The sequence below is a fragment of the Piliocolobus tephrosceles genome, chromosome 4 (assembly GCF_002776525.5).
Source record: "Piliocolobus tephrosceles isolate RC106 chromosome 4, ASM277652v3, whole genome shotgun sequence".
NCBI classification, from domain to species: Eukaryota; Metazoa; Chordata; class Mammalia; order Primates; family Cercopithecidae; genus Piliocolobus; species Piliocolobus tephrosceles.
In genome coordinates this window covers 110,700,588-110,726,512 of record NC_045437.1, presented here as the reverse complement: position 1 = coordinate 110,726,512, position 25,925 = coordinate 110,700,588, and the positions used below count along the sequence as shown (strand labels likewise).

The following is a 25,925-nucleotide window of genomic DNA, read 5'->3' as shown; positions in this document are numbered from 1 at the left end:
AGCCCCACTGCAGCTCAGCGTCTCTGCGGGACGGGGACAGACTTGTGGAGAGCCCACCCCAGGGCGCTCCCAAAAGGAAATGGCTGGAGAGACAGAGTGGGGATGGCCAGCCCTGGTGGCCCTATCCCGCCCTTACTGCTCATGGGCCTCTCAGAGAAGGGCCCACGGGGCCCAGGGAAGGGGGTCGCAAGGAATGAGGCCAGAGGGGCCTCAGAGAGAGGGCGGGAGGGCCGTGAACCTAGACGCAGGGAAGCAGTGGGGTGCTGGGGAGACCCCTCCCATGGCCCGGGTTGGAGAAGGGCCAGCTGGCAGGTGTCAGCACAGGGACGGGGTGGGGCGAGAGGGCCCTGGAGTTTTCCGATGAAAGTGGGAGGGAGCCCAATTCTACTCCTTTCCCCTGGGTTCTGCCGTTTGCAACCAAGTGGAGTCCTGACTCCTTCAACCTGTTGGAACTAGAGTCTGAGGCCCAGGAGATGGCTAGGCAGGCAGCAGGCAGCACAAAGGCACGAGCGCTGTCCCTTTTGGTGCAGGCACAGCCACTTTATGGTTCCTGGCAAAAAGTCTGACAGGTCCTCACACCTCAAGAACGAGTTCTTTTGTCTGCCAGGGTCAGAGACTAAGCCAGGCCATGTTAAAAAATAAGACATTGCCAGGCGTGGTTGCTCACGCCTGTAATCCCAGCACTTTGGGAGGCCGAGGCGGGTGGATCACGAGGTCAAGAGATTGAGACCATCCTGGCCAACAAGGTGAAACCCCATCTCTACTAAAAAAAAAAAAAATACAAAAACTTAGCCGGATGTGGTGGGGTGTGTCTGTAGTCCCAGCTTCTCAGGAGGCTGAGGCAGGAGAATGGCGTGAACCCGGGAGGCGGAGCTTGCAGTGAGCTAAGATTGCGCCACTGCACTCCAGCCTGGGCAACAGAGTGAGACTCTGTCTCAAAAAAAAAAAAAAAAAAAAAAAAAAAAAAAGACATTTACTGCAAAGATAGCATAGGGAATTCTAGTTATTCTCTGGCTCTTGATTGATTGATTGATTGATTGATTGATTTTTAAAGTTTACAAACAGTAAAATGCACAAATCTTCTTTTTTATTTTTTATTTTTTTTTTGAGACAGGGTCTGGCTCTACTTGCCCAGGCTGGAGTGCAGTGCTGGGATCTCGGCTCACTGCAACCTCCATCTCCTGGGCTCATGCCATCCTCTCACCTCAGCCTCCCAAGTAGCTGGGACTACAGGTGCACGCCACCATGTCAGCTAATTTTTTGTATTTTTTTGTAGAGACAGGGTTTTGGCATGTTGCCCAGGCTGGCCTTGAACTCCCGAACTCACGCAATCTACCTGTATTGTGCTCCCAGAGTGCTAGAATTATAGGCATGAGCCACTGCGTCTGATCCCTGAATAAATCTTCAGTACACAGGTGGTGAATTTTCTTTTCTTGTCTTTTCTTGTCTTGTTTTTCCTTTTTGAGATGGAGTCTCACTCTGTCACCCAGGCTGGAGTGCAGTGGTGCTATCTCGGCTCACTGTAACTTCCACCTCTTGGGTTCAAGCAATTATTCTGCCTCAACCTCCCGAGAAGCTGGGACTACAGGCGTGAGCCACCATGCCCGGCTAATTTTTTGTATTTTTCATAGAGACGGGGTTTCACCATGTTAGCCAGGATGGTCTCGATCTCCTGACCTCAGGATCCGCCCACCTCGGCCTCCCAAAAGTGCTGAGATTACAGGCGTGAGCCACTGCACCCAGTCAATTCTTGTATATTTAGTAGAGACAGGGTTTCACCATATTGGCCAGGCTGGTCTCCTGACCTTAAGTGATCCGCCTGCCTCGGCCAACCAAAGTGCTGGGATTACAGGCGTGAGCCACCGCGCCCGGCCTCCTTCCTCTTTGTATCTCGGCACTGGACATGATGGCTGGAGTCCCAGCAGCTGCCTTGGGACCCTGAGGATGCCACCTGCTGAGCATGGTGGAGTAGGAAGGCAGAAGGAGCCTGGCGACACATAGCCACCACCCTGCCTGTGGCCTGCCTAAACCCAGACTGCACTTACATGAGGTCCAAGCGCACTTGTCTTGTTTAAGCTACTGTCATTTCCTGAATATAATTTTCAGCTGAGAAGAGTAACAAAGGCGCCAGCTCACCCCACTGCACGGATAGGATGGTTCTGTGGAGTCTTTCGCACTACGTGCCACTTGCCCAGCGCATACTGCCTGCTGCGGGCCAACCCGAGGAGAGAAGAAGAGGGCTGCACAGGAGGCCAGGGCCCATGCTATCCAGCCACGTAACCCCCATGAGGATGCATGCAGCATCAGCCATGCCGTTTTGGGCACCCACAGGCTGTCCAAGACACCTGTCATCTTTAGGGGGTTGCCCCAGACATCGTAAACCTAACCTTCTTGGGACCTAAAGGCCACAGGTGTCTTCAAATCAAGACCCTCCTGTGCCCAGATTCTGGCCAGTCAGCCTCTGAACCAAGATTAGTGCCTCTAGTTCTGCAGTGGGCCCCTCCCTCTCCAAATCCCAGACTCATTTCGGTGTGACTGGCATTCCCAGCAGGGGAACAGTTGCCCATGACTGTAGGTCCAGCCCTGAGGCCCAGGACAGCAGGCTTGGCCATCTGCAGCCAGAGCTGCTGGGGCCAGGAATCTTGGCCCCTGGCAGAATAGGGACTGCCCTACGTGTGCTCTTCCAGATTCCTATGTCTTGCTTTCAGTGCTCAAAACCACCAGACAGAGACGCCTTTCCACTAAAGCCTGAGTGGCTGGGGGCTGCTGTCTCCTTCCCAACCCTACCTGCCGCACGGACACCTTTGGCTGGATGATCGTTGCATTCTGCACCTGCACAGAGATACTGCCCCCTTCTAGTTGTGGTGTTGACCCTCACCAAGAAAGTTTCTTCTCTCTTGCCAGGTGTTTCCCAGCAGCGCTGACCCTACCCTCCACTTCTCAGTGACAGCTCCTGCTTCATCCAGCTTCCTGCACGCCCTGCTTCCCGCCATGGCCCACGTGTGGGAGGCAAGGGGCCCTCAGGAATCTCTGGGATGGCCGTAGCATAAAATCACATCACACTGACTTAAATGGCAAAAGGAATGTATTCAATCACGTACCTGAAAAGCCCAGGGGAGACTTCAGTGAGGCTTGTTCCAGCTGCTCTGACAACTACCACGGAGAACCTAGCGCTTTTCTCTCTGCTCTTCCTTCTGTGCTGACAGCGTCCTCCTGGTTTTCCTTTGGGAAACGGTCCTCTCCCCTGTGGTTCAAAAGAGGCCGACCTCACAAACTGCAGAGGTGATGTTCCACTCACCAGCATCTCCCCACCCCCGCTGAGGGCCCCAGCCTGGGACCAAACTGGCCTACAGGAGCCCTGGGCCAGGAGAGGAGGCCGTGGAAGACACAGTAAGGGGTAGGACCTGCAGGCCAGAGGACCTCAGGCACAGAGTTTCCGGGAGTAGGCCTTCACGGAGGGGCGAAGGTGAAAGAGAGTGTTTCCTATGAGGGCGCGACCTAAGCAAAGACATGGGGGAGTGAGACACAAGGTGGGATGCAGGGACAAGCTACAGAGACACTGCTGCCAGGAAGGACGGGGCAGGGCCCATGGGGGGGGGCCACCAGGAACCAGACGGTGTCAGCAGGGAGGTGCTCACAAGCCCCAGCTTCAGCAAGCACACCTGGATCTTTCTCATGGCAGGCTGTGTCCTGACCAAGTGGCCTTTGCTGCAGCTTCTCCTTCCTCCCAAGGGACCCCGTCTCTCCCTCCAGCACTGCCAGCCCTGCTCCCATTGCCCTGGACTGGTCCAGCTGCTCGGCTGTGCTCCAGACTATGTCTGGAAGTCATTAGCAGACAGTGGGGGCCTCCTGCTGTCTGCACCCAGCCAGGAAAGCAAACAGAGCTGGGGGTGGGGGGGCATGAAAGGGTCCCCGGTCTTGGTCCCGAGGAGACAGCTGGGAAAGGCAAGGGGGGGTAGGGGCTGTGAGACCCACACTTTGGGCAGGGAACTGAGAAGAAGTGCAGATTTGGGGGCTGTGGTATCTTTGCAGAGGAGAAAGGGACCTGCACTGGGCTCAGCAGGCAAGTGATAAGAGGCAGCAGTGACAAATGTGCCAGCAAGTCACCGTGGCCACAGCTCTGTCCTCACAGAGGAGGACATGGGGGCTTAGAGAGGTGAAAGGGCGCCTCGGGAGCCCTTGATGGGGATAATGCAGGGTTCCCCTGGGCTTTCTGGGACCCTCCTCTGGCCACTATGGTAACACGGGGGCACTGGGAGAGGTGACCCACCAAGGTTGGAGTGGAGAGGCAGCTGCACAAGCAGCACCCTGCTGAAGACAAGGAGGAATGTGGAGACCTGGCCCAGGGTGGGTAGAGGCTGGGGGTACACCTCGGATCCTCTTACTGCTCTGAGAAACAGCGCTGCTTGGACTCCCTCATTAACCAAGAAATCTGAGGGTTCTGGTTGTCAGACTGAACTCGTGTCTACAGGAATAAGCAGAGATGGGGTGGGAGTCAGGCTCTGGCGTTGCTTGGGGGGCCAGTCAAGGCAGGTGCCTTCTACCCATGGCTTACTGAATTGTCACCACCACCTGGGGTAGCATTAGCCCATTTTACAGATAGGAGATTGTGGCTCAGAAACAAAGTCACCTATGCAAAGTCACAATCTGAGGACTGCAGCCACCTGGGCCCTCAGGCTCTCTCAGGGCTGGATAAATGGGAGGGGCAGCAGTCAGGTGTGTTCCTGAGAAGGAGCAGGAAGGGGCCAGGCCAGCCCGCAGGGCCTTCACCCCGTAGGAAGCCCACTCCCACCCATCTCCCTCCCCGCTGGCACATTCTCGGGGTAGGGATCTTGTTCCTGGCCCCGCAGGGGGACCCTTCCTGGTGCCTTCTTATTTAAGGTCAGGGGCACGGGCTTGCAGCTGGAAGGACCAGGTGCTGCAACTCTGCTGAACAAAGTTGCTTTTCTTCCGCCAGGAAAAGAGTGAGGGAGTGAGGGCCAGGCCGGGGGCTCCCCACCAGGGAAGGAGGGGCTTAGCCCAGCCAGCGGCTCCACCGGAAGAAAGCAGAGAGTTCCCAGACCGGGGCCTTCTCTGTTTCAGGGCCTACAAGTTCCAAGTTTTGAACTGGTCTCTGTGTTCATCTTCAACATTTTGGCAAGAACTGGCTTCCGGTTTTCAGGGTGGGAAGCTTCCCGCATGTCACCAAGACGGCTCCAAGGCTCTTGAGCCACCTCCCCGGCTCACAGGTACCACCCTGAGGACAGAAACATCACGCTGCCGTTAAAAAAGATACAATAAGGCTGGGCGCAGTGGCTCACACCTGTAATCCCAGCACTTTGGGAGGCTGAGGCGGGCGGATCACGAGGTCAAGAGATCGAGACCATCCTGGCTAACACGGTGAAACTCCGTCTCTAGTAAAAATGCAAAAAAAGTAGCTGGGCGTGGTGGTGGGCGCCTGTAGTCTCAGCTACTTGGGAGGCTGAGGCAGGAGAATGGCGTGAACCCAGGAGGTGGAGCTTGCAGTGAGCCAAGATCGCACCACTGCACTCCAGACTGGGTGACAGAGCGAGACTCCATCTCAAAAAAAAAAAAAAAAAATATATATATATATATATATATATATATATATAGAGAGAGAGAGAGAGAGAGAGAGAATATATAGGCTGGTATCGAACTCTTGAACTTGTGATCAGCCCACCTTGGCCTCCCAAAGTGCTGGGATTATAGGCATGAGCCACTGTGCCCAATCTACTATAGTCTATTAAGTGTGCAATAGCATTGTGTGTAAAAAATGCACATATCTCAATCTTAAAATACTTTATTGCTAAAAGATGCTAACATAGAGACACAAAGTAAGTACATGCTGTTGAAAAAATGGCGCCGAAAGACTTGCTCAATGCAGGGTTGCCACAAAACTTCAATTTAGTGAAAAATTCAATATTTGAAAAATGCAGTAAGGCAAAGTACAATAAAATGAGGTATGCCTGTATTAGCAAATCAAACCATATCAGGATTTGGTCCAGCAAAACAAAACAAAGCAGAAACTGTAGGGATAGATGGAGCAAGACAGGCCAAATGTTGATAATAGCTGACTCTGGGTGATGAGTACATGGGGGTTCATCAGGTTATTTTTGTGTATTGCTTGAAATTTTTCAAAACAAAAATATATGTGTGTATATATATCCTTTAAGATCAGAAAGATTTTCTGAAGATAACACTATTGAGAAAAGAAAGTCAAAAAGTGGTTTCCATTTACAAGAAAAGGAAGATGAGTTTTGTAAGTAGGTCTAATTATTTCCAAACATAAGCAACACGTTGCCACATCCTCAGAATGGGGAAGCCCCATTTTATTGGCTTGGCTTGTCTATGAATACACCTGGGAGGTGTTTTCCCTCCTAGAGTCATTACGAGCTCCCTTTATGTCAGCTCAGGCTGCGTAAAGAAAATCTCCACCCCTAGCAACAGTGCCACTCACTGATGTGAAGGGATGGAGTAGACGCCAGTGAGCACTCATGGCTTCTCCAGCAACGGGCTTCCTGGTGCCTCATGGGCTGTGAGACCTGCACTCTCAGTGCTCCATGGAAAATTGAAGTTATGGTATCAGTCATCGCACAGATTGTGTAAACAGGTAGTAGTGCTACCAGCATCCCATGAGAAACCTCAAGGAACTTCACAAAGATCAGTGCTGAAAGACCATATCACAGGAAGGCTTCCCAGAAGGTAAGGGCCCACCTCCACCGTGCAGGGTGCATGAAGACAAGGAATGCCTAAGTGACTGGGCAGGCTGCTTGGAAGACCTCTAAACACTGCCAGGCCCAGGGCAGCAAAGGCCAGGGGAGAGGGTAAATGGTGCAGAAGTCCCTGGGGATAAGGGTCAACCTCGCCAGGCAAGCCAAGGCCCCCATCCAAGCAAGGAACAAAAAGCCCTAGAAGACTGGGCATGGTGGCTCATGCCTGTAATCCCAGCACTTTGGGAGGCCAAGGCAGGCTGATCACTTGGACTCAGGAGTTTGAGACCAGCCTGAGCAACATGGTGAGACCCTATCTCTACCAAAAACATAGAAATTAGATGGATGTGGTGCTGTGTGCCTGTGGTCCCAGCTACTGGGGAAGCTGAGATGGGAGGACCGCTTGAGCCTGGGAGGTAGAGGTTGCAGCGAGCCAAGATCGTACCACTGCACTCCAGCCTGGGTGACAGAGAAGTCTAGGCAAGTGTGGCTACAGGAAGCGCTGGATCCAGGCACACAGATCTTCTTTCCTGTTTTATCCCCACTCTCAGAGTCTCTCCACTTGGATCAAGTTGAAACCCCATAAGCAAAACCCCAGTCTTGCATTCTAACACCTTAGTAACTGTGTGGGAAAGAGACCCTCTCTTTTCTGAAGAGTCCAGCAAAACTCCTCCGGGATGACACGTGCTGGTTCTCATCAAGCTGATTTAGGTCCCTGGTCCAGCCTGGAGCCAGACCGTGTTGACTGGCAGCCCCTCACAATCCAGTGGGCTGAGTGCAGAGAAGGGGTGATTCCACAGAAGAAGTCAGGGTGCTGTCCCCAGTGGAGAGGGAAACAGGCACAGATGACCCCCCCGCCTGTTGATCACTCCAGAAGGTACCATTGCTGGCTCACTTAGTGGACACCCTCCCTAAGCCTCCTACCTGCACCAGCAGAGGCTGGGAGAGTCTCATGTCCCACCCAGCTGTCTAGACGCCTTGCAGCAGGCAGGGAGTGGCTCCAGGCATGCTCTGGGGTCTGGTCCATGCCCCTTGGTGCTGGGCTGATGCTTGCTTGGGATGCCGCTCATTGCCTGTCTGCATGGCTCACCCGAAACCCGCTGTCTGGAGAGAGACATCAGAAGTGTCCTGGGTCCCAGGCCTTCAACCTCTGTCCCTGTCATGAGTTCTAAGAATTATAGCCAAATGCCACTACGAGAGTCAGAGGAGACATTCACCACCACACTCAAAGTGCTCCCTACTCCTCCTACCCACCCCCAAGCCCTGGATGTGTAGGACTTCTGCAGTATGTGGTGTCGCTGGCTCAGCTGCCTATGGGCCAGGCAGGAACCCCAGGCAGGTAGCACAGCCAGCACCCATTCTAGGCAGTGGGACAGGAAGAATTTGGAGGCAACCCCCTTGAAGAAAAAGCCACACTCAGTACTTAGCAACTGCTGCACTTCTCACACTGGTCCTGAGACACTGGGAGTCCAAACTTCCGGTCCTGAGACAACGGGGGAGTCCAACCTTGGGGCTGTTTTTTTTTTGTTTTGTTTTGTTTTTTGAGACAGTCTCATGCTGTCGTGCAGGCTAGAGTACGGTGGCATGATCTTGGCTCACGCAACCTCTGTCTCCTGCGTTCAAGTAATTCTCTGCCTCAGCCTCCTGAGTAGCTGGGATTACAGCTGCCTGCCAGTACCACCAGCTAATTTTTTGTATTTTCAGTAGAGATGGGTTTCACCATCTTGGCCAAGCTGGTCTTGAACTCCTGACCTCGTGATCCACCTGCCTCAGCCTCCCAAAGTGCTGGGATTACAGGCGTGAGCCACTGCTCCTGGGCCCAAACTTGGGCCTTTCTTACTCTCAGCTTATTAGACAAGAATGCAAGGAAACCGGTGGCAGCCAGAGTGACAACTGCTCCGGTTTGTCCAGGACTGAGGGGCTCCCTGGGACGTGGGAATTTCAGTGCTAGAACCAGGATGGTCCTAGACAGACACAGACAGCTGGTGCCCCGAGGTTGCGGCCTTGGACAGAGTGATTGAGGAGCACTCCTGGAAGGGTGCATGCAGGTGTAAGGGGCTGCCCAGCTGGAGCAAGGCCACCCCTAGACCTGAAGGGGCTGGACCCTAAGAGTGTAGCAGTGGGAGAGAAAACCAGACAGAACCTGAGGCCCATGGAAGAGATTCAGTCGCCTCCTGGAGGGCAAATATCCTGACCTCACTCCCCACCCTTCCTGGACCTAATGTTGGGTGTCATTCGTTAGCCAAAGCCCCACCAGAAGCCAGAGGGCCCTGGACCCCTGATGAAGCCAGATTCACAGGGCACAGAGAAGGACGAGTGGGTGGAGAGGGGATCTGCAGGGGTGCAGGGTAAACATTGGCACAGAGGCAAAGTTAGGTCAAGAGAGCCAAAAGTAGGCCCCTCAGAAGACTGCAAACCTGCCAGGGCAGGGCCCACCCCTCCACAATCACCACGGTGGCTTGAGTGAGTGGCCCAGGTGATTCTGGGCTCCCAGGCCTGCATAAAGCAGCCCCTCTGGGGCATGTGCTCTGGGAAGCCTGGAGTTCCTCATACTCGGGGCTGCTTCCCCCGGGGCTCCTGGCCAGGGCTGCTGTAACCCCAGAGCACACAGACATCTTCCTGGGAAAGCATGCAGATGCGGCCCTTTGCTGGCCACAGTAGCCCTTGTGCAGCCAGCGCCCCCCACCTAGGCTGCTGTCCTGGAGGACTCTGGGCACCAGGCTGCTCGGGAACCCTGCTGGTTTCCTAAGCCAGGTTCTCAGGGCTTCCCACTGAGTGTGTGAACTCCTCACCCCCTGCCAACGGCAGCCACAAACAGGTCCATCCCATACAGCCCCCAAGCGGCACAGTGCAGCCACCCTCTGCGGAGGGTTGAACTCCATGGCCAGGCCTGGGTTGAGCACTGGCATTAAAGAAAGGAGCCACAGACCACAGCCCACAAGGCCAAATCCCAATCCTGGCCTGTTTTTCTATGCCCAGCCAGCCAGCCAAGAATGGTTTCGTATTTTTAAAGGATTGTGAAAGACAAATCAAAAACAAAAACAAAAAAATGCACAAAGAAGAATATGCAACAGGGAAGAGATCTAATGTGGCCCAGTGTTGAAACTGTTTACCTAACGAATCCCTGTCATCCACTCTGCTGGGCCACTGCCCAGCCTTCAAGCCCCAGGCAAGTGCTCCAGGGCTGGCTCCCGCTGGGGTTCTGTAGGGAGAAGTCCCCAGCAACAGAAGAGACTCCATGGGGCAGAGGGTCCAACGTGATTGCAAGTGTCGCCCTCTCACCCTCAGCACATCTGAGCCATTGGGCCTTCCTCAGCCCTCGGTCAGAGCCGGCTGCAAACCTCTGCCCCCGGGAGCACGTGGCTTTGGCCTTTCAGGAAAGGTCTATTTATAGAATGGGCAAATAAACACAATTTGAAACACCTACCTTTAATTATTCAAAAGAGGCTATTACAGGCTTCCTCCCCCCTCCACACTGCGCCCTCGCCTCACACTGGTCTCCACTCAGTGACCAGCCTCCTGACTTTTTTTTTGGTACCAGAAAGAGTCTTAAATGGGGTACGTGACTTCAGTCCCCACTGAGAGGTGAAGCCAGCTGGACTTCCTGGGTGGAGTGGGGACTTAGGGAACTTTCCTGTCTTACAAGAGGTTTATAAAAGGGCACCAATCAGCGCTCTGTAAAACGCACCAATCAGCACTCTGTAAAACGCACCGATCAGTGCTCTGTAAAACGCACCAATCAGCGCTCTGTAAAACGCACCAATCAGCACTCTGTAAAACGCACCAATCAGTGCTCTGTAAAATGCACCAGTCAATCAGCAGAATTCTAAAAGTAGCCAATCCGGGAAGGATTGAGAAAAGGGTATTCGGATAGGACAAAAACAGAACCTGGGTGGGGGCAAATAAGGGAATAAAAGCTGCCACCCTCTCCGCTCCAGCCCACAGCGGCCACCCGCTTGGGTCCCCTGTTGCCCAACTCACACTCACCTTCCTTCCTTACATTACCTGCTTGGACCCTGTGGGCGTTTGGTTCTAGACAAGGTGTGTGCAGGATCGGCACTGCTCACTCCCTGTGCCTTTTTTCTTCTCTTTCTTTTTTCCTTTTTCCTTTTTTTTTTTTTTTTTAAGGCAATCTCACTCTGTCAGGTAGGTTGGAGTGAAGAGGTGTGACCTGGGCTCACTGCAATCTCCGCCTCCCAGGTACAAGTGATTCTCCTGCCTCAGCCTCCCGGGTAGCTGGGACTAAAGGCACCCATCACCACGCCTGGCTGATTTTTTTTGTATTTTTAGTAGAGATGGAGTTTCACCATGTTGGCCAGGCTGGTTTTGAACTCCTAACCTCAAGTGATCCTCCCGCCTAGGCCTCCCAAAGTGCTAGGATTACAGATGTGAACCACTGTGCCCAGCCTGGCCTGCTTTTCTTACCTAGCCTTTGCTTCAGCTGGCACCCAGCGTGCCCTTCCCCACCCAATTTGCAGCTGAATGCCTTCCAACTTATAAAATTCAGTTAGAATTGGAATGCCACTCCCTATTTTCTGTGTGTGTGTTTGCCTGCTAGACTATGAGCTATAAGCTCCTCAAGAGTGGAAACTGGGTTGGTTTCCTCTCTACACACCCAGCCTAGCACAGGGCAGGCACATGTAAGTGCCGAGGACATTTGGAAAATAAACGAACAGCCATACGTTACCTCCCCACACGGCCCATGGATGTGAGGCCTCTCCCTGCTCCTGCAGGGACCCCAGCATGTGGATGTGAGGCCTCTCCCTGGACCCACGGGGACACCAGCATGTGGATGTGAGGCCTCTCCCTGGACCCCAGCATGTACCTTTTTGTCCCTGAGAAGCTACTTTGCCTGAAATAACTGAGTGATTGGCATGGGGTGAGCGTAAGTAGGGCCACACAGGTGAGGAAAGGCAGGTGTTACCTTCATCAGCTGTCTTCCCCGTCCATGTGGCTGCCACAACAGGACACCGCAGACTGGGGGGCCTGTAAACAACAAGGTTATTGCTTACAGTTCTGGAGGCTGGGAAGTCCAAGATCAAGGCACCAGCAGATCTGGCGTCTCATCAGGGCTCATTTCCTGGTTCATGGGTGGTGCTTTCTCGCTGCATCCCAAGGGGCAAGGCAGCTCTCCGGGGTCCCTTAGGTAAGGGCATGAACCCCTTCACGAGGGCTCAGTCTTCACGACTGAAGCACGTCCCTAAAGGCCCTGTATCCTAATATCATCATCTTGGGGGCTAGGATTTCAACATATGAATCTGGGGGGACACAAGCATTCAGTCCACAGCCCCAGCCCCTTTGTCTCAGCCAGAGAGTGAACAGGAACAGAGCGACATGGGGTAGCCTGGCCGTCCACCCACCACCACTGTCTCACGGCCAATGCTTGGTGCAGTATCAGATTAGTGCTCATCTCGCACAAACCCCCACCGTCTCCTGGCCAAGCAGAGCGGAAAGCCCAAGTTTTCCAGGATGCCATGGCACAGAGGTGAATCAGGGACAGTGCTGATGACCCTGGGCAAGATCCCAGCTTTGCAGCACAATTTGAAGTTCTTTCTAACCAGAAGTCAAATTCCAGCTACAAAACAATGTTTGCAGAATGACTGTACCGTTGTTTAAATACTTTAAATACTGATTATAGGTGCAGAGGATAACATTTGGTGGTGGGTAAAAAGTTGAGTCATTAGCCCTTTAAAAACATTTTTATCCTCTCTTTCCTGAAATGAACATGTATTTCTTTTGTAAGAAAAAAGTTGGCCAGGTGCAGTGGTTCAGGCTCTGCGTGGTGGCTCACGCCTGGAATCCCAGCACTTTGGGAGGCCAAGACGGGTGGATTGCCTGAGTTCAGGAATTAGGGATCAGCCTGGGCAATATGGTGAAACCTTGTGTCTACTAAAATACAAAAAAATCAGCTGGGTATGGTTGCAGGCACCTGTAATCCCAGCTACTCAGGAGGCTGAAGCATGAGAATTGCTTGAATCGGGAAGGCAGGAAGGCAGAGGTTACAGGAAGGCAGAGGTTGCAGTGAGCGGAGATCCTGCCACTGCACTCCACTCTGGGCAACAAAGTGAAACTTTGTCTCAAAAGAAAAAACAAAAAAGTTATAAAATGTATAAGTAGCCCTATTAAAAAAAAAACCAAAAGCTACAATCATAAAAGAATGCAGGAGTTCAGCTTTGTGGCAAACCTCCTCCAGAGTTCCCACAGGAGCGAGAAAGAAGGTGAAACAGATCCCTGTCACCCGGGAACTTGAGAGAGAGACCACTGCGCAGCCCGGCCTGCCCTGATAATAGGGATGGGGTGAGGCCCTCTCTCACCTCAGCCCTGGGATGGTGGTGGGGGCTGGTGGTGAAGCCATCTCGGGGACAAAACCTGAGCTACATGACCCTGCCCCTTTCCAGGCCCCAGACAAGCTTCTTACTCCTTGGAAGGATTCCTGCCTTGGTTTCCTGCCTGGCTCCCCGCCTCTGGATGTCTTGAATCCTGGCCCCAGATCAGTTTTCTCAGATTTTCCCTAACTGGGGATTTTGTGTGCGTGTGTGTCACCTACTCATACCCCATCCACCCTATCCCAGCCTCTCAAGATGGGCGGGGGTGGAGCGGTGTGGCTTCCTGCCCCATGCCAGGTCTGGCCCTTAGCCCTGCTACTCCCGGTGCCCTATCATCTTAAGTTTGAGCTGAGGATCGGCCTCCCTGAGGCAGGACACTCTGTCCGAGTCATGACACCTGTGACGTGTCCTCTGGGCTCCCTGAACCCCACCCACTGTCCACTGTGGGCACCGCTCAGAGATTCCCCTAGGATCTCCCTCTCCACGCCATGGAGAGATCCAGTGCAGGACTCCCAGCTGCAGGCCTCAGCGCCCTGCACCCCCAGCCCCCTGGGCCCTCTGCTGAAGTTCAGGAGGCCCTGTTGTCCCTGGGCTGGGCTGTGTCTCTGGGCCACACTGAGATGTGCCTGGCATTTCTACATCTGGAAGGGCAAAAGGAGATCAGGAAGAACAGGTGACCGCCCCAGGTCACCCTGCAGCCATAGCCCAGCCAGATTCAGGCAGAGCTGGGCTGGTGGAAACTGGTAGAGAGGACCCTGATGCCAGCATGAGAGTTGGTGAAAGTCCAGCCTGGACCCCATGGGAGTTGGAGGAGTCCCTCGCCCTACCACGGGCCCCATAACCCTCCCCAGACCGTAGTGGGATTGTCACAGGGAAAAGCAGCTGAACAGGGCCTGTTGGCCAGGGGATGGCAGGTGCATTCCTCATCTACCTGGACAGCCATGGGACCCAGCTGGGCAGTCTGTGTTGGGGGTAGAGCCTGGGGGAGGGGAGAAGATCTCTGGGTTGTTTGGGAGAAACCAGATCAATGAGCAAATCTCCCAACTATCAAGTGCTTGCAAAAGCTGCTTAGGTGAAGCAGCCAGGTCTTTGGCTCACTTGCTGGCCAGAAAGGTTGAGGCACTCCTGGAAAGTGTGGCTGGGGCCGGCCATGGAGAGCAACATGGGCGGTGGACACTGGAACCATGAGGAGCAGACTCCACACCCAGCTCCCCCTGTAAACACAGGTATGGGGTCCAGCTGAGAGAGGCACCTAGGCATGGCCCTGCATCTTCCCTCCTTCAAAAGGGCCAAGCCTGGGCCCCCTGATCCAGACCAGGCCTCCTTTCCCGGCTGCCACCGGCTTCCTGCCTAACCACTCCCCTGGGCCTCAGACTTTAGTTCCAGCATGATCAAAGAGTCAGGACTCTACTTGGTTGCAAATGACAGAAGTCCCTTGAGAGTACCCCAAGCAAAGATGAGAATTTATTGAGCTCTGATACTGAGAAGTCCAGGAATAAATCCTGGTTTCAGATCTAGCTGAATCCAGGGACTCTGATGTGTATCGTCTCCATCCTCGATCCATCCATCTTGCTCCAGTTGCTCCACTCTTCAATGGCCTCTCTCCACCCCACTGCAAAAGTGATGAGAAAGTCCCCAGCATCATCAGGACATCCTCCTACCGGCCACACCACTCAGGAGAGGATAAGCCATCCTTTTTATTTAAAAAATATTTTTCTGTAGAGACAAGGTCTTAATATGTTGTCTGGGCTGATCAAGCAGGTCCTACCGCCTCCTGAGTAGCTGAGGCTACAGGCACATGCCATCACACCTAGGTTTTTGTTTTGTTTTGAGACAGTTGCTCTGTCACCCAGGCTGGAGTGTAGTGGTGCAATTTCGGCTCACTTCAGCCTCCACCTCCCAGTTTCAAGCCATTCACGTGCCTCAGCCTCTCGAGTAGCTGGAACTACAGATGCACATTACCACACCCAGCTGATTTTTGTGTTTTTAGTAGAAACGGGTTTTGCTGTGTTGCCAGGCTGCTCTCGAACTCCTGGGCTCAAGCAAGCCCAAAAGATTTCAAACTTTTGGCCCTGCAAAGTGCTGGGATTACAGGCATGGGCCATTGAGCCCAGTGTGCCTGGCTGTTTGTTTTTTTCTTTTTCTTTTTTTTTTTTACTTTTTGTAAAGATGGGTCTCCCTGTTGTTGCCCAGGCTGGTTTCCAACTTCCGGCCTCAGGTAATTCTCCTGCCTCGGCCTCCCAAGGTGCTGGGATGAAGAGCCAAGCCACTGTGCCAGGCCAAGCTCATCTTTTCTGCTAGTTTCCCTCATGTGCTGAAGCAAGTTGTCAACGTCCCAGCCTGGGCCACATGCTGACCTCTGAACCACTGCCCAGGCTGTGTGGCCAGGCCCAGGCCATCAACCTCCCAAATGACTCAGAGGGCTGGTGCTCCAAGCAGGAGTGATGCTCAGCCAGCAGCTGCTACAGATGCATCCACGGGGGTGGTAGTGTGTACTCGTGCCATTCCTCACCATGGAGCTGTGACTCTTCCAGGAGGATAAAGGGCAGATTTGGACCCTGTTAGGACCCCAGGGCTCCTGGGTTCTTGGTGCTAGCAAGACAAGGCGATGACATCACCCTGTCCCCACCTCAGTTACAACAGTGGAGGCCAGTCTGGGCCAAACAACCTGATCTCCACATTCAAGTTCTAGCCCTCACCCAGGGGACCTTTGCACCATCTGCAGCTCCCTCCTTCCTGGCTTCGCTAGGCTCTGGACCACCTGCACCAGCGCAGCCCTGCTCAGTCCCAGGCAGAGCCTGGCACCCTCTCTGCTGCTGGCCCAGCCCCCTCCCTGTATCCTACCTGGAATTTTTAGCTCTCTGTGTAACCACGAGCTTAGTGTCTGATTCCCCTTCACTTGTAAGTGCCAGGAGAGCAGGGCCAGAACTGTTCTCTTTAGTCAATAAGTCTCTAGCACCCACACCCTGACAGGCGTGAAGTGGGTACTTAGGAATGAGAGAAGGAAAGAAGGAAAGCCAGCCTGCATAGTGGAGGGTTGCCGGCAAACGCGGCGGCTCCTGAATCACTCTGAGATATCCCAACAACACGACTCGCCCAAGCCCCCTCCTTCACTGTCTGAGCCTCAGGTTTCTCAACCCTCCAATGGCACAACCTCCTTCCCCCCCGGGGCTTGCAGAGTCGCGGTGAAGTTAAGTCAGAAGAATGCTCTAGATGAGATGTAAAAAAAAATTTTTTTTTCCACGACTGAGGAGGATCTGTTTAGAATTTCAGGATTTTCTTTTAAGAAAAAAAAAAAAAAAACAGCTTCAAAGTGGGCAAACGTTAGGCCGATTCTCGTGGCCTTCCTCGGGAGACGAGGGGCCCAGAGTGCAGGGGGAAGGGGAGGGACGGCCTGGAACCACGGCGGAGAACCGCGGGCCTCGGTGCCTCACTGAAGGGTCGGATTCCAACCCCAGGCGTGGGAACCCCCGGGGCCCTCGCGGGCCTGCAGCGCAGGACAGAGGTCCGGGAACAGCTGGGCACGGGTGGGGTCGGGGCTTCCTGGGGCATCTCCAGCTTTGTTCACAACCTGCAGAACCCTCGCTTCCAAGTTTGGGCTCTGCGGTAAATCCCAGGTTCGAATCCTACCACCGCCGCGGCGGTCCGGTTTTGGCAGAGTCCTCTTCTGCCTCCAGGAGCGTCCGTTTTCTCACCTCTCCGCCAAGCCCAGGAGTTCTCTCCATGCAGGGTGAGGACCAGGCTCAGAGTTTTGTGAGCTCTGAAACAAGCCTGTCACCCAGATGGGAGCGCGGCAGGGACAGCGGCTCACGCGGGTTTCCTGAGCTGGTGAGCGGTGCCGGACCCCCTGCTCTGCGCCTTACACAGACCGTCTGACTTCTCAGCACCCCCGACAGGGAGCTTCCCTGGGTAGCCCGTTTCACAGATGGGAAAGGGGAGGCACAGCGCGATCGGGCCCTGCCCGGCTTCCACACCTACTCAGTGGCTGAGTCGGGGTCCGAACTCGGGCGGTCGGTTGCCCTAAGCACCGCTCCGGGATCTGCACCCGGCGCCCTCGCCTTACAGGCCGGACCCGCACCTGGGAGCCGCCCCTCGGCCCCTCCCTGGCTCCTGGGGGCCGGGTCCCGCCGTTGTCATGACAACCGGGGGCCAATGGGAGCAGACAGGCGGGGAGGCCCCGCCCCTTCCCCGCCCCTTCCCCGCCCCCCTGGGAGGGCTCCGGGTTATAAGCGCTGGCGGCCGAGTGGCGGGAGCTGGAGCCCGCGGAGCACACGAAGCTCACGGAGTCGCCCCGGAGTCCGAACAGGCAGCGCCCCGGAGCCGCGGAGGAACCCGAGAAGCAGCCACGATGTGCGGTGAGTGCCGCGCCCGCCCGACCCGCCGCCTCCGCGCCGCCCGCGGGTCCCGGCGCCGCAGCCTCCGCCCGCGAGCAGGCGCCGAGGTCCTGGCTGGGGGCGCCGATCTGCCCCGGGCCCCACCGAGGGGCTGTGGTCGGCCGGGCCTGCTGCCCCTCAGCCGCGTTCCCGAGTGGCTGTCTCGGAGGTGTGGGCAGGGGATGCCCAACCCGACTCCCGGTCTCGGACATAGTGAGGGGGACCGAGGCCCGCTACCCACGGAGGGGAGGGACTTGGTCCGGTCCGGCCTGGACCCCGTAACAGAGGGGTCCCCACCCCATGCAGACCGAGGCCGCTGTCCTCCACGACTCCCAGTCGCTCACAAAGGCGGCCACGGGCAGGCCGGCGCATCCCGGGTGCGGGGCGCCAATCCCGGTCAGCCCGCCGAGCCTACGGGGGAAGAGAGAGGCGACCCCGCCCCGCCGTCCCCGCAGCCCGCGGGTCGCCCCCGCGGCGTCAGTGCGCTCAGGCAGGGCCTCCGTCCTCCTCGCGACCCCAAAGGAACCTCTGGTCCCTAGAAGGGTTGGTGCCGTGTTGCCCCCTCTTTGCGCGGGGAAGAGGCAGCCACTGCCGGAGCCTCTGCCCGAAGCTACGAGAGGGAGTCCGGGGCGGGGAGCGGGGCCGGGCGTCCGATTCCCGCGGTGTCCCGCGCTGTCCTGCGTGGCTGCGGGACCGTGGGGAGGGCGGCCGCGGCCTGGAGCGCACATCTGCAATTCTTTACTCTCCTGGCTGGGCCGCCTCCGCTGGCCGGGAGAGCGCCGGGAACTTCTGCTGGGACAAAAGGTCACTGTGCTGTTTTTTTTTTTTCCTTGAATAGGATTCAGTTACCCATTCCAGCCGCCTGTGGCTGGAGGACCTGGAGGAACTTCTGAAGCCATGAAAGGCCTCTCTCTGACTTTGCTGAGGGCCGGGGTGGGGTGCGCCCGCGGTGAGCCCTGGCCGAGGTCTGTGCAGGCCTTGTGTCCGAGGCCAGCCGCTCAGCAGAAGGTAACGACCTACGGTGGAGCGGGCAGCCTGCTTGGGGTTGCAGCCTCACCCAGGCTGAACAGGCATCCGTTGAAATTCCTGAGCCCTCAGCTAAAATCTCGTACTTCCAGACGCCATTCGCCATGTGTAGAGCCACCTTTGGGTGTTTCTGGGGACAGAGATGAGGCAAAGGTGGCAGTTTTGCCAGATGTCCAAGCCCTGCGGGTTCCAAAGATCTCAGTGTGGCATTCAAGACCCTTGACCAAAGCTGGTGGCCTTGGAACCAGACTTGTGCAGGAGACCCTTGAACCAGGAGAGTCTGCCCCCCAGCACCAGAGGCTCTCTTTCCCCTTCCTTTTTGGATGCTCCTCTGTCCCCACTGCCACCCCTGCCTGTCATCCTCCTTCTTACTGGCATCTGGCTTTTTCCGGAGTCTCTCTGAGCTTTGGGGGGGCTCTACCTCCTCCAGCTCACAAAATCACAAGTGTGTTTGTTCTGCTTCTTAAAGGGTCACACACACGTTGTCTCCTAGGGAAAGGTTGAGCTTGGGGTGTGACCACCTGTACCCTCAGATCTTCTGGTACTGACTTGTGGTTGTATGTGAGAAGGAGCTTGGGGTCCCCAAAGGACACCCAAGGCTCAGGAGTGGCTGTGGTCCATGGGGGTGCCCACTCGGAGCCAGAATCAAAGAGTGCATGCTGGGTTAGGTGCCTTCTCAAAATTCCCAGATTTGCTGATTTGGGGCTGGGGGCAGGGTGGGGGAAGTGGGGAGGGCACAGCTCAGCAGGAAGTCGTGGAATCCCTGCATGGGAAAGTTATTTCCTTTTCAGGAACATCAGGAGAAAGTTTCAACTTGGTGCTAATGTGTCCTTAACATCTCTGAGGCTTGCTAAGTATCCTTTGCACAGGAGAAGCCATTCCTGGCTCAGAGCAGGCAGCAGCAGCTGGCTAGAATTGAGTACATTGGTCTGTTTTGGGGGTTGATGGTCTGAGTATGTCTGACAAGTGATACTGATTTTCCTTTTATGATGGTTTTCTTTTGGCATGAATTCATTTCAATTTTTGAAAATTTAATCAATTTCTACAGAAAAAAAAGTAGTGATTATGCTGTTAGTACAAGGATACCGCAAGAATCGTGAAGATGCTCCTAGAAAGAACCAGATAAGCTCTTCACTTTACGCTGGGGAAACTGAGGCCCTGCGGAGTCTGTGCGCACCTGCGTCTGAGCAGTCCTCGGGTCTCCGATCTCTTGGGCCGTTCCCATAGGGGCGGAGACCTAAGGCCCTTCCTTATCACTTGGCGATGACACTGCTGAGATTATGTCTTGCTGTCCTTTATCCTGCTGCTGCTTTCATGGGAAGCCAGGACTCGGCAGTAATTGATCCTCTGCAAACAGCAGATGATTCTCAAAAACGTTCAGTGCACTGAGAATTTAGCTGAAATGACACTCTTAAAGTTGCTGGCATTTTGCTGACTTTCTGCGACAGAAGATTTACAATATTTCCTCCCTCTCTCTCTCCTTTCCTTCTCTCCTTCCTTTTTCATTCAGCCGCTAGTGGAAATGCTCTGTGTTTTCCAGGCCTTGGGGGACTCGAAGATCTCATGGGTGTGGTCCTCCCCTCAAAGAAGGGGCAGGTGAGCTGCAGGGCCAGTCCAGAGACTGGTCACCAGTAGGGACGGGATGCCAATCAGGGCAGTGCTGCTGTGGAGGGAGGACCTTGAGCACGGGCTACAGTCTGGTAGAGTACTGGCTGAACTGGGAAGGCAAACATCTTTTTGTTTGGGTCACGGGGTTTTAACCTTTTCCTATATTAGTTCCCAACGTACAAAACTGGGGGATTTCACATAAGTAGGTGGGAGTTTTGACTTCTCTTGATAAAATCTGAAGATGAGCAACCCTGAGTCCTTATTTCCAAATAGGGCCTGGGTGACCCCTTGGGTGATGGACGCAGACTCCCCTTTTCTCCCAGTCCTTCCCAGCTGCTTCACTCACTGATGGGACTCTGCACAACAGAGGCAGGAGCTAACTTTCCTAGGAAGAAGGGGAGGGACCTGGGGCAGTGCCACAAGGGCCCAGGCACAAGTACAAGCCCTGCAGAGAGGAGGGGGGTGGCGGGCACGCTGGGCTGGGGCACAGCATGAGCCAGGGCATGGCAGCAGGGACCAGGCATGCATGGGGATTTGGCAGGAAGGATTTGTGCTTCCCATCCACGAATTTGTAAACCGTCCCTATGCTTCCCATACTGCACTTAGTAATCCGTGAGGGAGAAAAAAAACAAAACAAAACCACAATCACTGTGAAGAATTGGAGAATCTTTAGTTCTTGCCAGAAGGTGAAACCCTTGCCTTGACATCACCATCTTTTGTCCTGGTTGGTGCGGTGGTCTCCACTGGCTGCTGTAACAAATGACTGCAAACTTGCTGATTTGAAACAACAGAAACGTATTCTCTCACAGTACTGGAGGCCACAGGTCCAGAATCGGTTTTACTGGGCCAGATCAAGGTACCTCCAGGGCTGCGCCTCCTCCAGAGGCTCCAGGGAGAATGCGTCCCCGGCCTCTCCCAGCTCCTGGGGCTGCCGCGTTCCTTGGCTTTGTGGCCGTGTTGCTCCAGTCTCTGTGCTGGCTCCAGCCCTCCACTGTCTCCTCAGGAGTTTCCCAAGTTCAGAAAAACCTTCTATTTGTACCTTTATGGTGTAGCGTCAGTAAACAGTGCTTTTCAATTGAGAGATTATTTTTGTATCTAGCAAAATTAGTTTATTAAGACAGATTAATTTGAGATTATAAATTTGAGACAAAATTTTGAAAATGAATTCCACAATAAAACAATTGAACTATTTAGGTATTTTATTTTTATTTTTAGAGGCAGAGTCTCACTCTGTTACCCAGGCAGGGATGCAGTGGGGCAGTCATGGCTCACTGCATCCTTCAACTCCTGGGCTCAAGCCATCCTCCCACTTTGGCCTCCCAAAGTGCTAGGATTACAGGCATGAGCCACTGTACCTGTCCCCTTCTTTTCTTAAACTTTTTTTTCTTTTAATTAAATTTTAGAGTATATGTCACTTTCCCCTTTGTTTTTGGTGAAACTGTAAGAATGAAAGGGACACTAGCAACTTTTCTGTTAAAAAATAGAAATGGCTGGGCACGGGGACTCATGCATGTAATCCCAGCACTTTCAGAGGCCAAGACGGGCGGATCATGAGGTCAGGAGATCGAGACCATCCTGACCAACACGGTGAAACCCTGTGTCTACTAAAATACAGAAAATTAGCCAGGCATGGTGGCGCACACCTGTAGTCCCGGCTACTTGGGAGGCTGAGGCAGAAGAATTGCTTGAACCTGGGAGGCAGAGGTTGCAGTGAGCTGAGATCGCACCACTGCACTCCAGCCTGGTGACAGAGCAAGACTCTGTCTCGAAAAAAGAAAAAAAAAAAAAAAAAAGTCGTGTCCGGGTGACCGCAGGAAGCAGAGTCTATTATCCCATGGATTCCAATGGTGAGGTTACTTTAACCCCTGGGGTCTGGAAGAGGCCTGGGGCAGGCTAGGGCTGTCTCCAGGGGAGCCAAGTCCCCTTTTTACCCTGAGCCAGGTGCTGGGTCTGCTCAGGGCCCCCGCCAGGCCCTCAGGTTCCTCTGCCTTTCTGTAAGAGCCTGGCGTGGGATCACATGCATGCGTAGCACCTCCAGCTTTGATCTTGTTTCTGCGAGAAGGTGGCGGGAATTGTCATCCCCACCTCACCAGGTGACCTTTCCTAGTGTATGAGAATGAGGGCTGGATGGTCAGAGAGGCCACAGCTCCTCCGCAGCCCTAGCCCAAGGCTCAGGGGACTCCCCACACCTGTGGGCCTCACCCAGGAGAGTGGACCTGTCCCCCTTCCCCCAACACACACAGGCAGGCCCAGGCACACACGTGCACACGCTCGGGAATTTCATGAGACTCATTGAGGCAGACATTCAACTTGGCCATACTCTTCTGTTGAGACAGGAAGTAATGCAGTTTGGGACCTGGGATATTATCTAATCTCTAGGAGACTCATGGACTACAAAGGTCAGTCCCTTGGGTTCTGAGAAGCACCAGATGGTGGGAGAAAGACAGGCTCTGTGAGGGGACAGTCCCGGCCTGGGTGGGTGGTGACATAGCTCCCCAGAGCCAGCCTCTCCTGTGTGGAGCACTGGCTGGGCCTCTCCCTGGAGCGGTCTCCTCGCTCGCAGTGAGGGCTGGGCTTTCGTTGGGAAGCCTATGCTTGGAAAGTTGGAGAGATTTTTCAAAACAGCATCACCAGAATCAGAACATGGGCCCAACCTGGCTGCTGCGAAGTGGAGTCTTCCCCACCCCCCAGGCCACAAACCCTTCCTCCCTCCACCACCACCCCGCCACCCCCCAACCCCCCTCAACTCCCCGCTGTCAGCACTCCAGGGGGTGTAGAGAAAATCCCAGGAATTCAGTGCCCCGGTGTGGCTGACCTTCTGGCTGGGTGTCCAGGGAATGTCACCGCCCTGCGTTGGTCATTGTCGTTATCTGTCACTGGGGGTTGAACCCTGAGCTTCGGAGGCCCCTGCCTGTGTGCTCCGTCATGGTGTCTTTGCTCCTGACTTCCTGTGTGATCTCTAAGGCCTTGTACAGAGGAAGTGCTGGAAGCCCCAGGTCATAGCAGTGAGCCGGGGCAAAGGGTCTACAGTCTCCTCTCGGAGGGCTCATGACAGGTCCTTCTGGAATCCCCTTGAGTTTTTCTCCGTCCCTCTCCTTTTGGGACCTTTCCCGGTTCATTTTGTCTATCAGTTTTGAGGATAGGGCCCTGAAAGACTGTCTGGAAGCTCTGGGTGGGTGACCACAGGGGACATGACCAAGCTGGGTGGTGGGGCCAGAGCAGCCTCTGCCCCCAGGCCGGGCCTTTCTCCAAGCCACCTGGGCTCTCCTGCCGGTGGGAAGGATGCTTGGCCCAGGGCCATCTTTGCAGAGGTTGCAAAGTGCTCCCTTTATTTCAAAAGAACTCCAGGCTCCTGTATCTCAGACTTTCCATGAAGCCTGATTTTCAGGCCCTCCTGCCTTCAGCTCTCCTGGCCTCTCAATCCCAACCCTCTGCAGGCTCCTGGGAATCTGAAGGCACCTCCATGTCCAGCCCCTCTGGGTGCTCAGCATCTGCCACCTGGCTGAGTCCATCCCTTGTCAGTTCAGTATGAGAAATAAGACTGCTCCCAGGTTTGCTAGGCCTGATGTTTGTTCCCTCTCAGTTCTGCAAGGAGATTTCCAAGCTAAGAAGAGTAACAGAAAGGGGAGGACTTCCCCCCAAAGAATTTTGGTGTCATTTGCTGCCCCATTCTCAGCTCACTTAAAATCCTGTCACCTGCCAGTGATGCCTACGCCACGGGCAGCCCTGGGAGTCGAGGCCAGGAAAGAGCAGTAGATCAAGGCAAGAAGCGACAGAGGCCTTGGAAAGGGGGCGGAAAGATGGAAAAGAGGTTCAGAGGAGGGAAAGATCTTCATTTGGCGTAGGGGGTTGGAAGAGGCATCACATGTGCATAGGCCTGGGGACCCGAGGGGCGCACACACTGGGCTGAGGGCACCCTGCGGGAGTGGGACCCAGAGGGCAGACGCTGCAGGATGGCATGGGAAGCAAGGCGGGCTCAGGCCAGACAGCAGGAGGGGTTGACTTCAGGCAGTGGTCCCCCAGGGCAGAGAGGACGAGAGAGGGACGTAGCTGGAACGTGCCTTGCCATGGTCACCAAGGTCCTGGTGGGGAGGGGGCTGAATAGGAAGAAAAAGGTGGAGTTGGAAGCTGGACTGCCCCGTGGTGGGGTTCGGCTCTCAGGGGGCAGCACCTGTCCTGGACCCATCTGGTGCTAGGCGGGCATCTCTGCCGAAGCCACGGACCCTGTGTGTGAGCTGTATCTCTCTCCTTGGGATAGGTTTCTATGCTGATTGTGGGGAGGTGGGGGTAGAAGTGGTGAGCCCAGGCTTGCAGTCAGGCAGACCTGGCTGTGAATTACTCAAGTCTTTGGAGGTGGAGCCTCAGATGCCATCTCTATCCCTGGGAACCACAGCTTCTTGGCACAGGATGTCGTGAGGATTAGAGGAGGTGAGGTTTGGGAAGGGTTGGCATGTGGGGAGCCCCTGTAGATGGTGGTCTACCCTGCAGGCCACGCAGCAGGGTGCTGGGGGCCTTCCCTGGGCCCTGGCTCACTTGATTAGAAGGCTGTCCTCATGCCAGTTCTGGGATCCTCATGGTGCGTGGGGCCGGGGGTGTTGTGCGGGGGGACGTAAGCCTCTGTGTTTGAATATCTTGGGGTTAACTGAGAGCTCTGGTGGCGCCGCGCTCCCATTGTAAGGGGCTGGCACTTAGGGACCTCCTGCCTTTGTGTCCCTCTTGTCCTTGCTGTGGGTCCCAGCGCACAGAGCTGCTTGTGCTTGGCGGAGCGTGGCTGTCTCAGGCCCAGTGCAAAGGCTACCTTCTCTGGCATGCCTCCACCTGTTCATTTATTCATTCACTCAACATGGATTTATTGACCACCTAAGATGTGCCAGGCCCCGGGCCAGGTGCTCAGGACTCAGCAGTGGATGAGACAGATGTGGTCCCATCCTCCAGAAGGTTACAATCCAGTGGGGAGCCGAAGAAAAACACAAGGAAGCAAGTGCTGTGTCGAAAAACCAGGGCTATGTGGCTGGAAAAGGCGGCGGGAAAGGCTCGCATAGGGAACCTGTCTGCTAAAACCTGCAGAATGGGTCAGAGCCGCCTTTGCAAAGAGCTAGCAAGAGCCAGCTTTGCAAAGAGCTGTCTACTCCCACCCCAGCGGGAAGCCCTTTCCCCCCTCCTCTGCGGGCTTGGGAGGTCCCTGTGCATCCCTGTCCTTCTCTGGAGCCCTCAGTGAGGCCCCCTGATGGGTCCATCCCAGTAGCTTGCAGCACCCAGTACAGCAATGCGGCCTCGTGGGCCTGAGAACTATTTACAGATGAATTAAATCTTGATCAAGCCACAGCCAAGTAACACATTTGGTTTAACCATTATTTCCCCAGGCAGAAGGCCAAGATGAAATGACAGTGAATGGTACTATTTCCCCCTTGGTTTTATTGAATGATAATCTCTCAAGGGATAACTTCTCAAGCTCCTCGCCCTGTGGCAGGCACTATTGTAGCCGTCACCCTTGTTTCACTGACAGGGAAACTGAGGTCCGAACGTTCAGTGACTTGCTGGAGGCTGCACCAAAATCAAGGGGTGGAGCTGGGGTTCGAGGTGGGTTCCGGCACTGGCCATGGCCTCTATGCTTCTGACTGTGCCTTGGCTGGTGAATGGCAGTGGCAGGGAGGAAGCCAACCCGGCGGGTGGCCCTGGGCTGGTGTTTTTAAGGCTGGGGCACGTGCTCAGGTCGCCCCTTCTTATAGCCCTCGTATGGCTGTTGTTCTTCAGGGGAGTGGAACTGGGGATGAGCTAAATCAGGTGGGCCCAGCCCCGCTGGAGAGGTCGACCGGCAAGAGGGCCTGGCCAGGTCAGGGCTGGCGTCCCCTGCAGAGGGAAGGGCTGTTGTGATCCTGGTG

The 25,925-nt window shown here is 54.9% G+C and overlaps 1 protein-coding gene across 1 annotated transcript in view; it reads left to right on the top strand.

Annotated features, from left to right (window-relative positions):
• Positions 1-17,253: 17,253 nt before the first annotated feature.
• The window catches only part of GFPT2 (glutamine-fructose-6-phosphate transaminase 2), a 47,024-nt gene continuing 38,352 nt past the window's right edge, over positions 17,254-25,925 (top strand). Inside the window, 1 exon segment of the mRNA XM_026448656.2 lies at positions 17,254-17,391. Coding sequence (XP_026304441.2) covers positions 17,385-17,391 — 7 coding nt within the window. The 5' untranslated portion in view covers positions 17,254-17,384.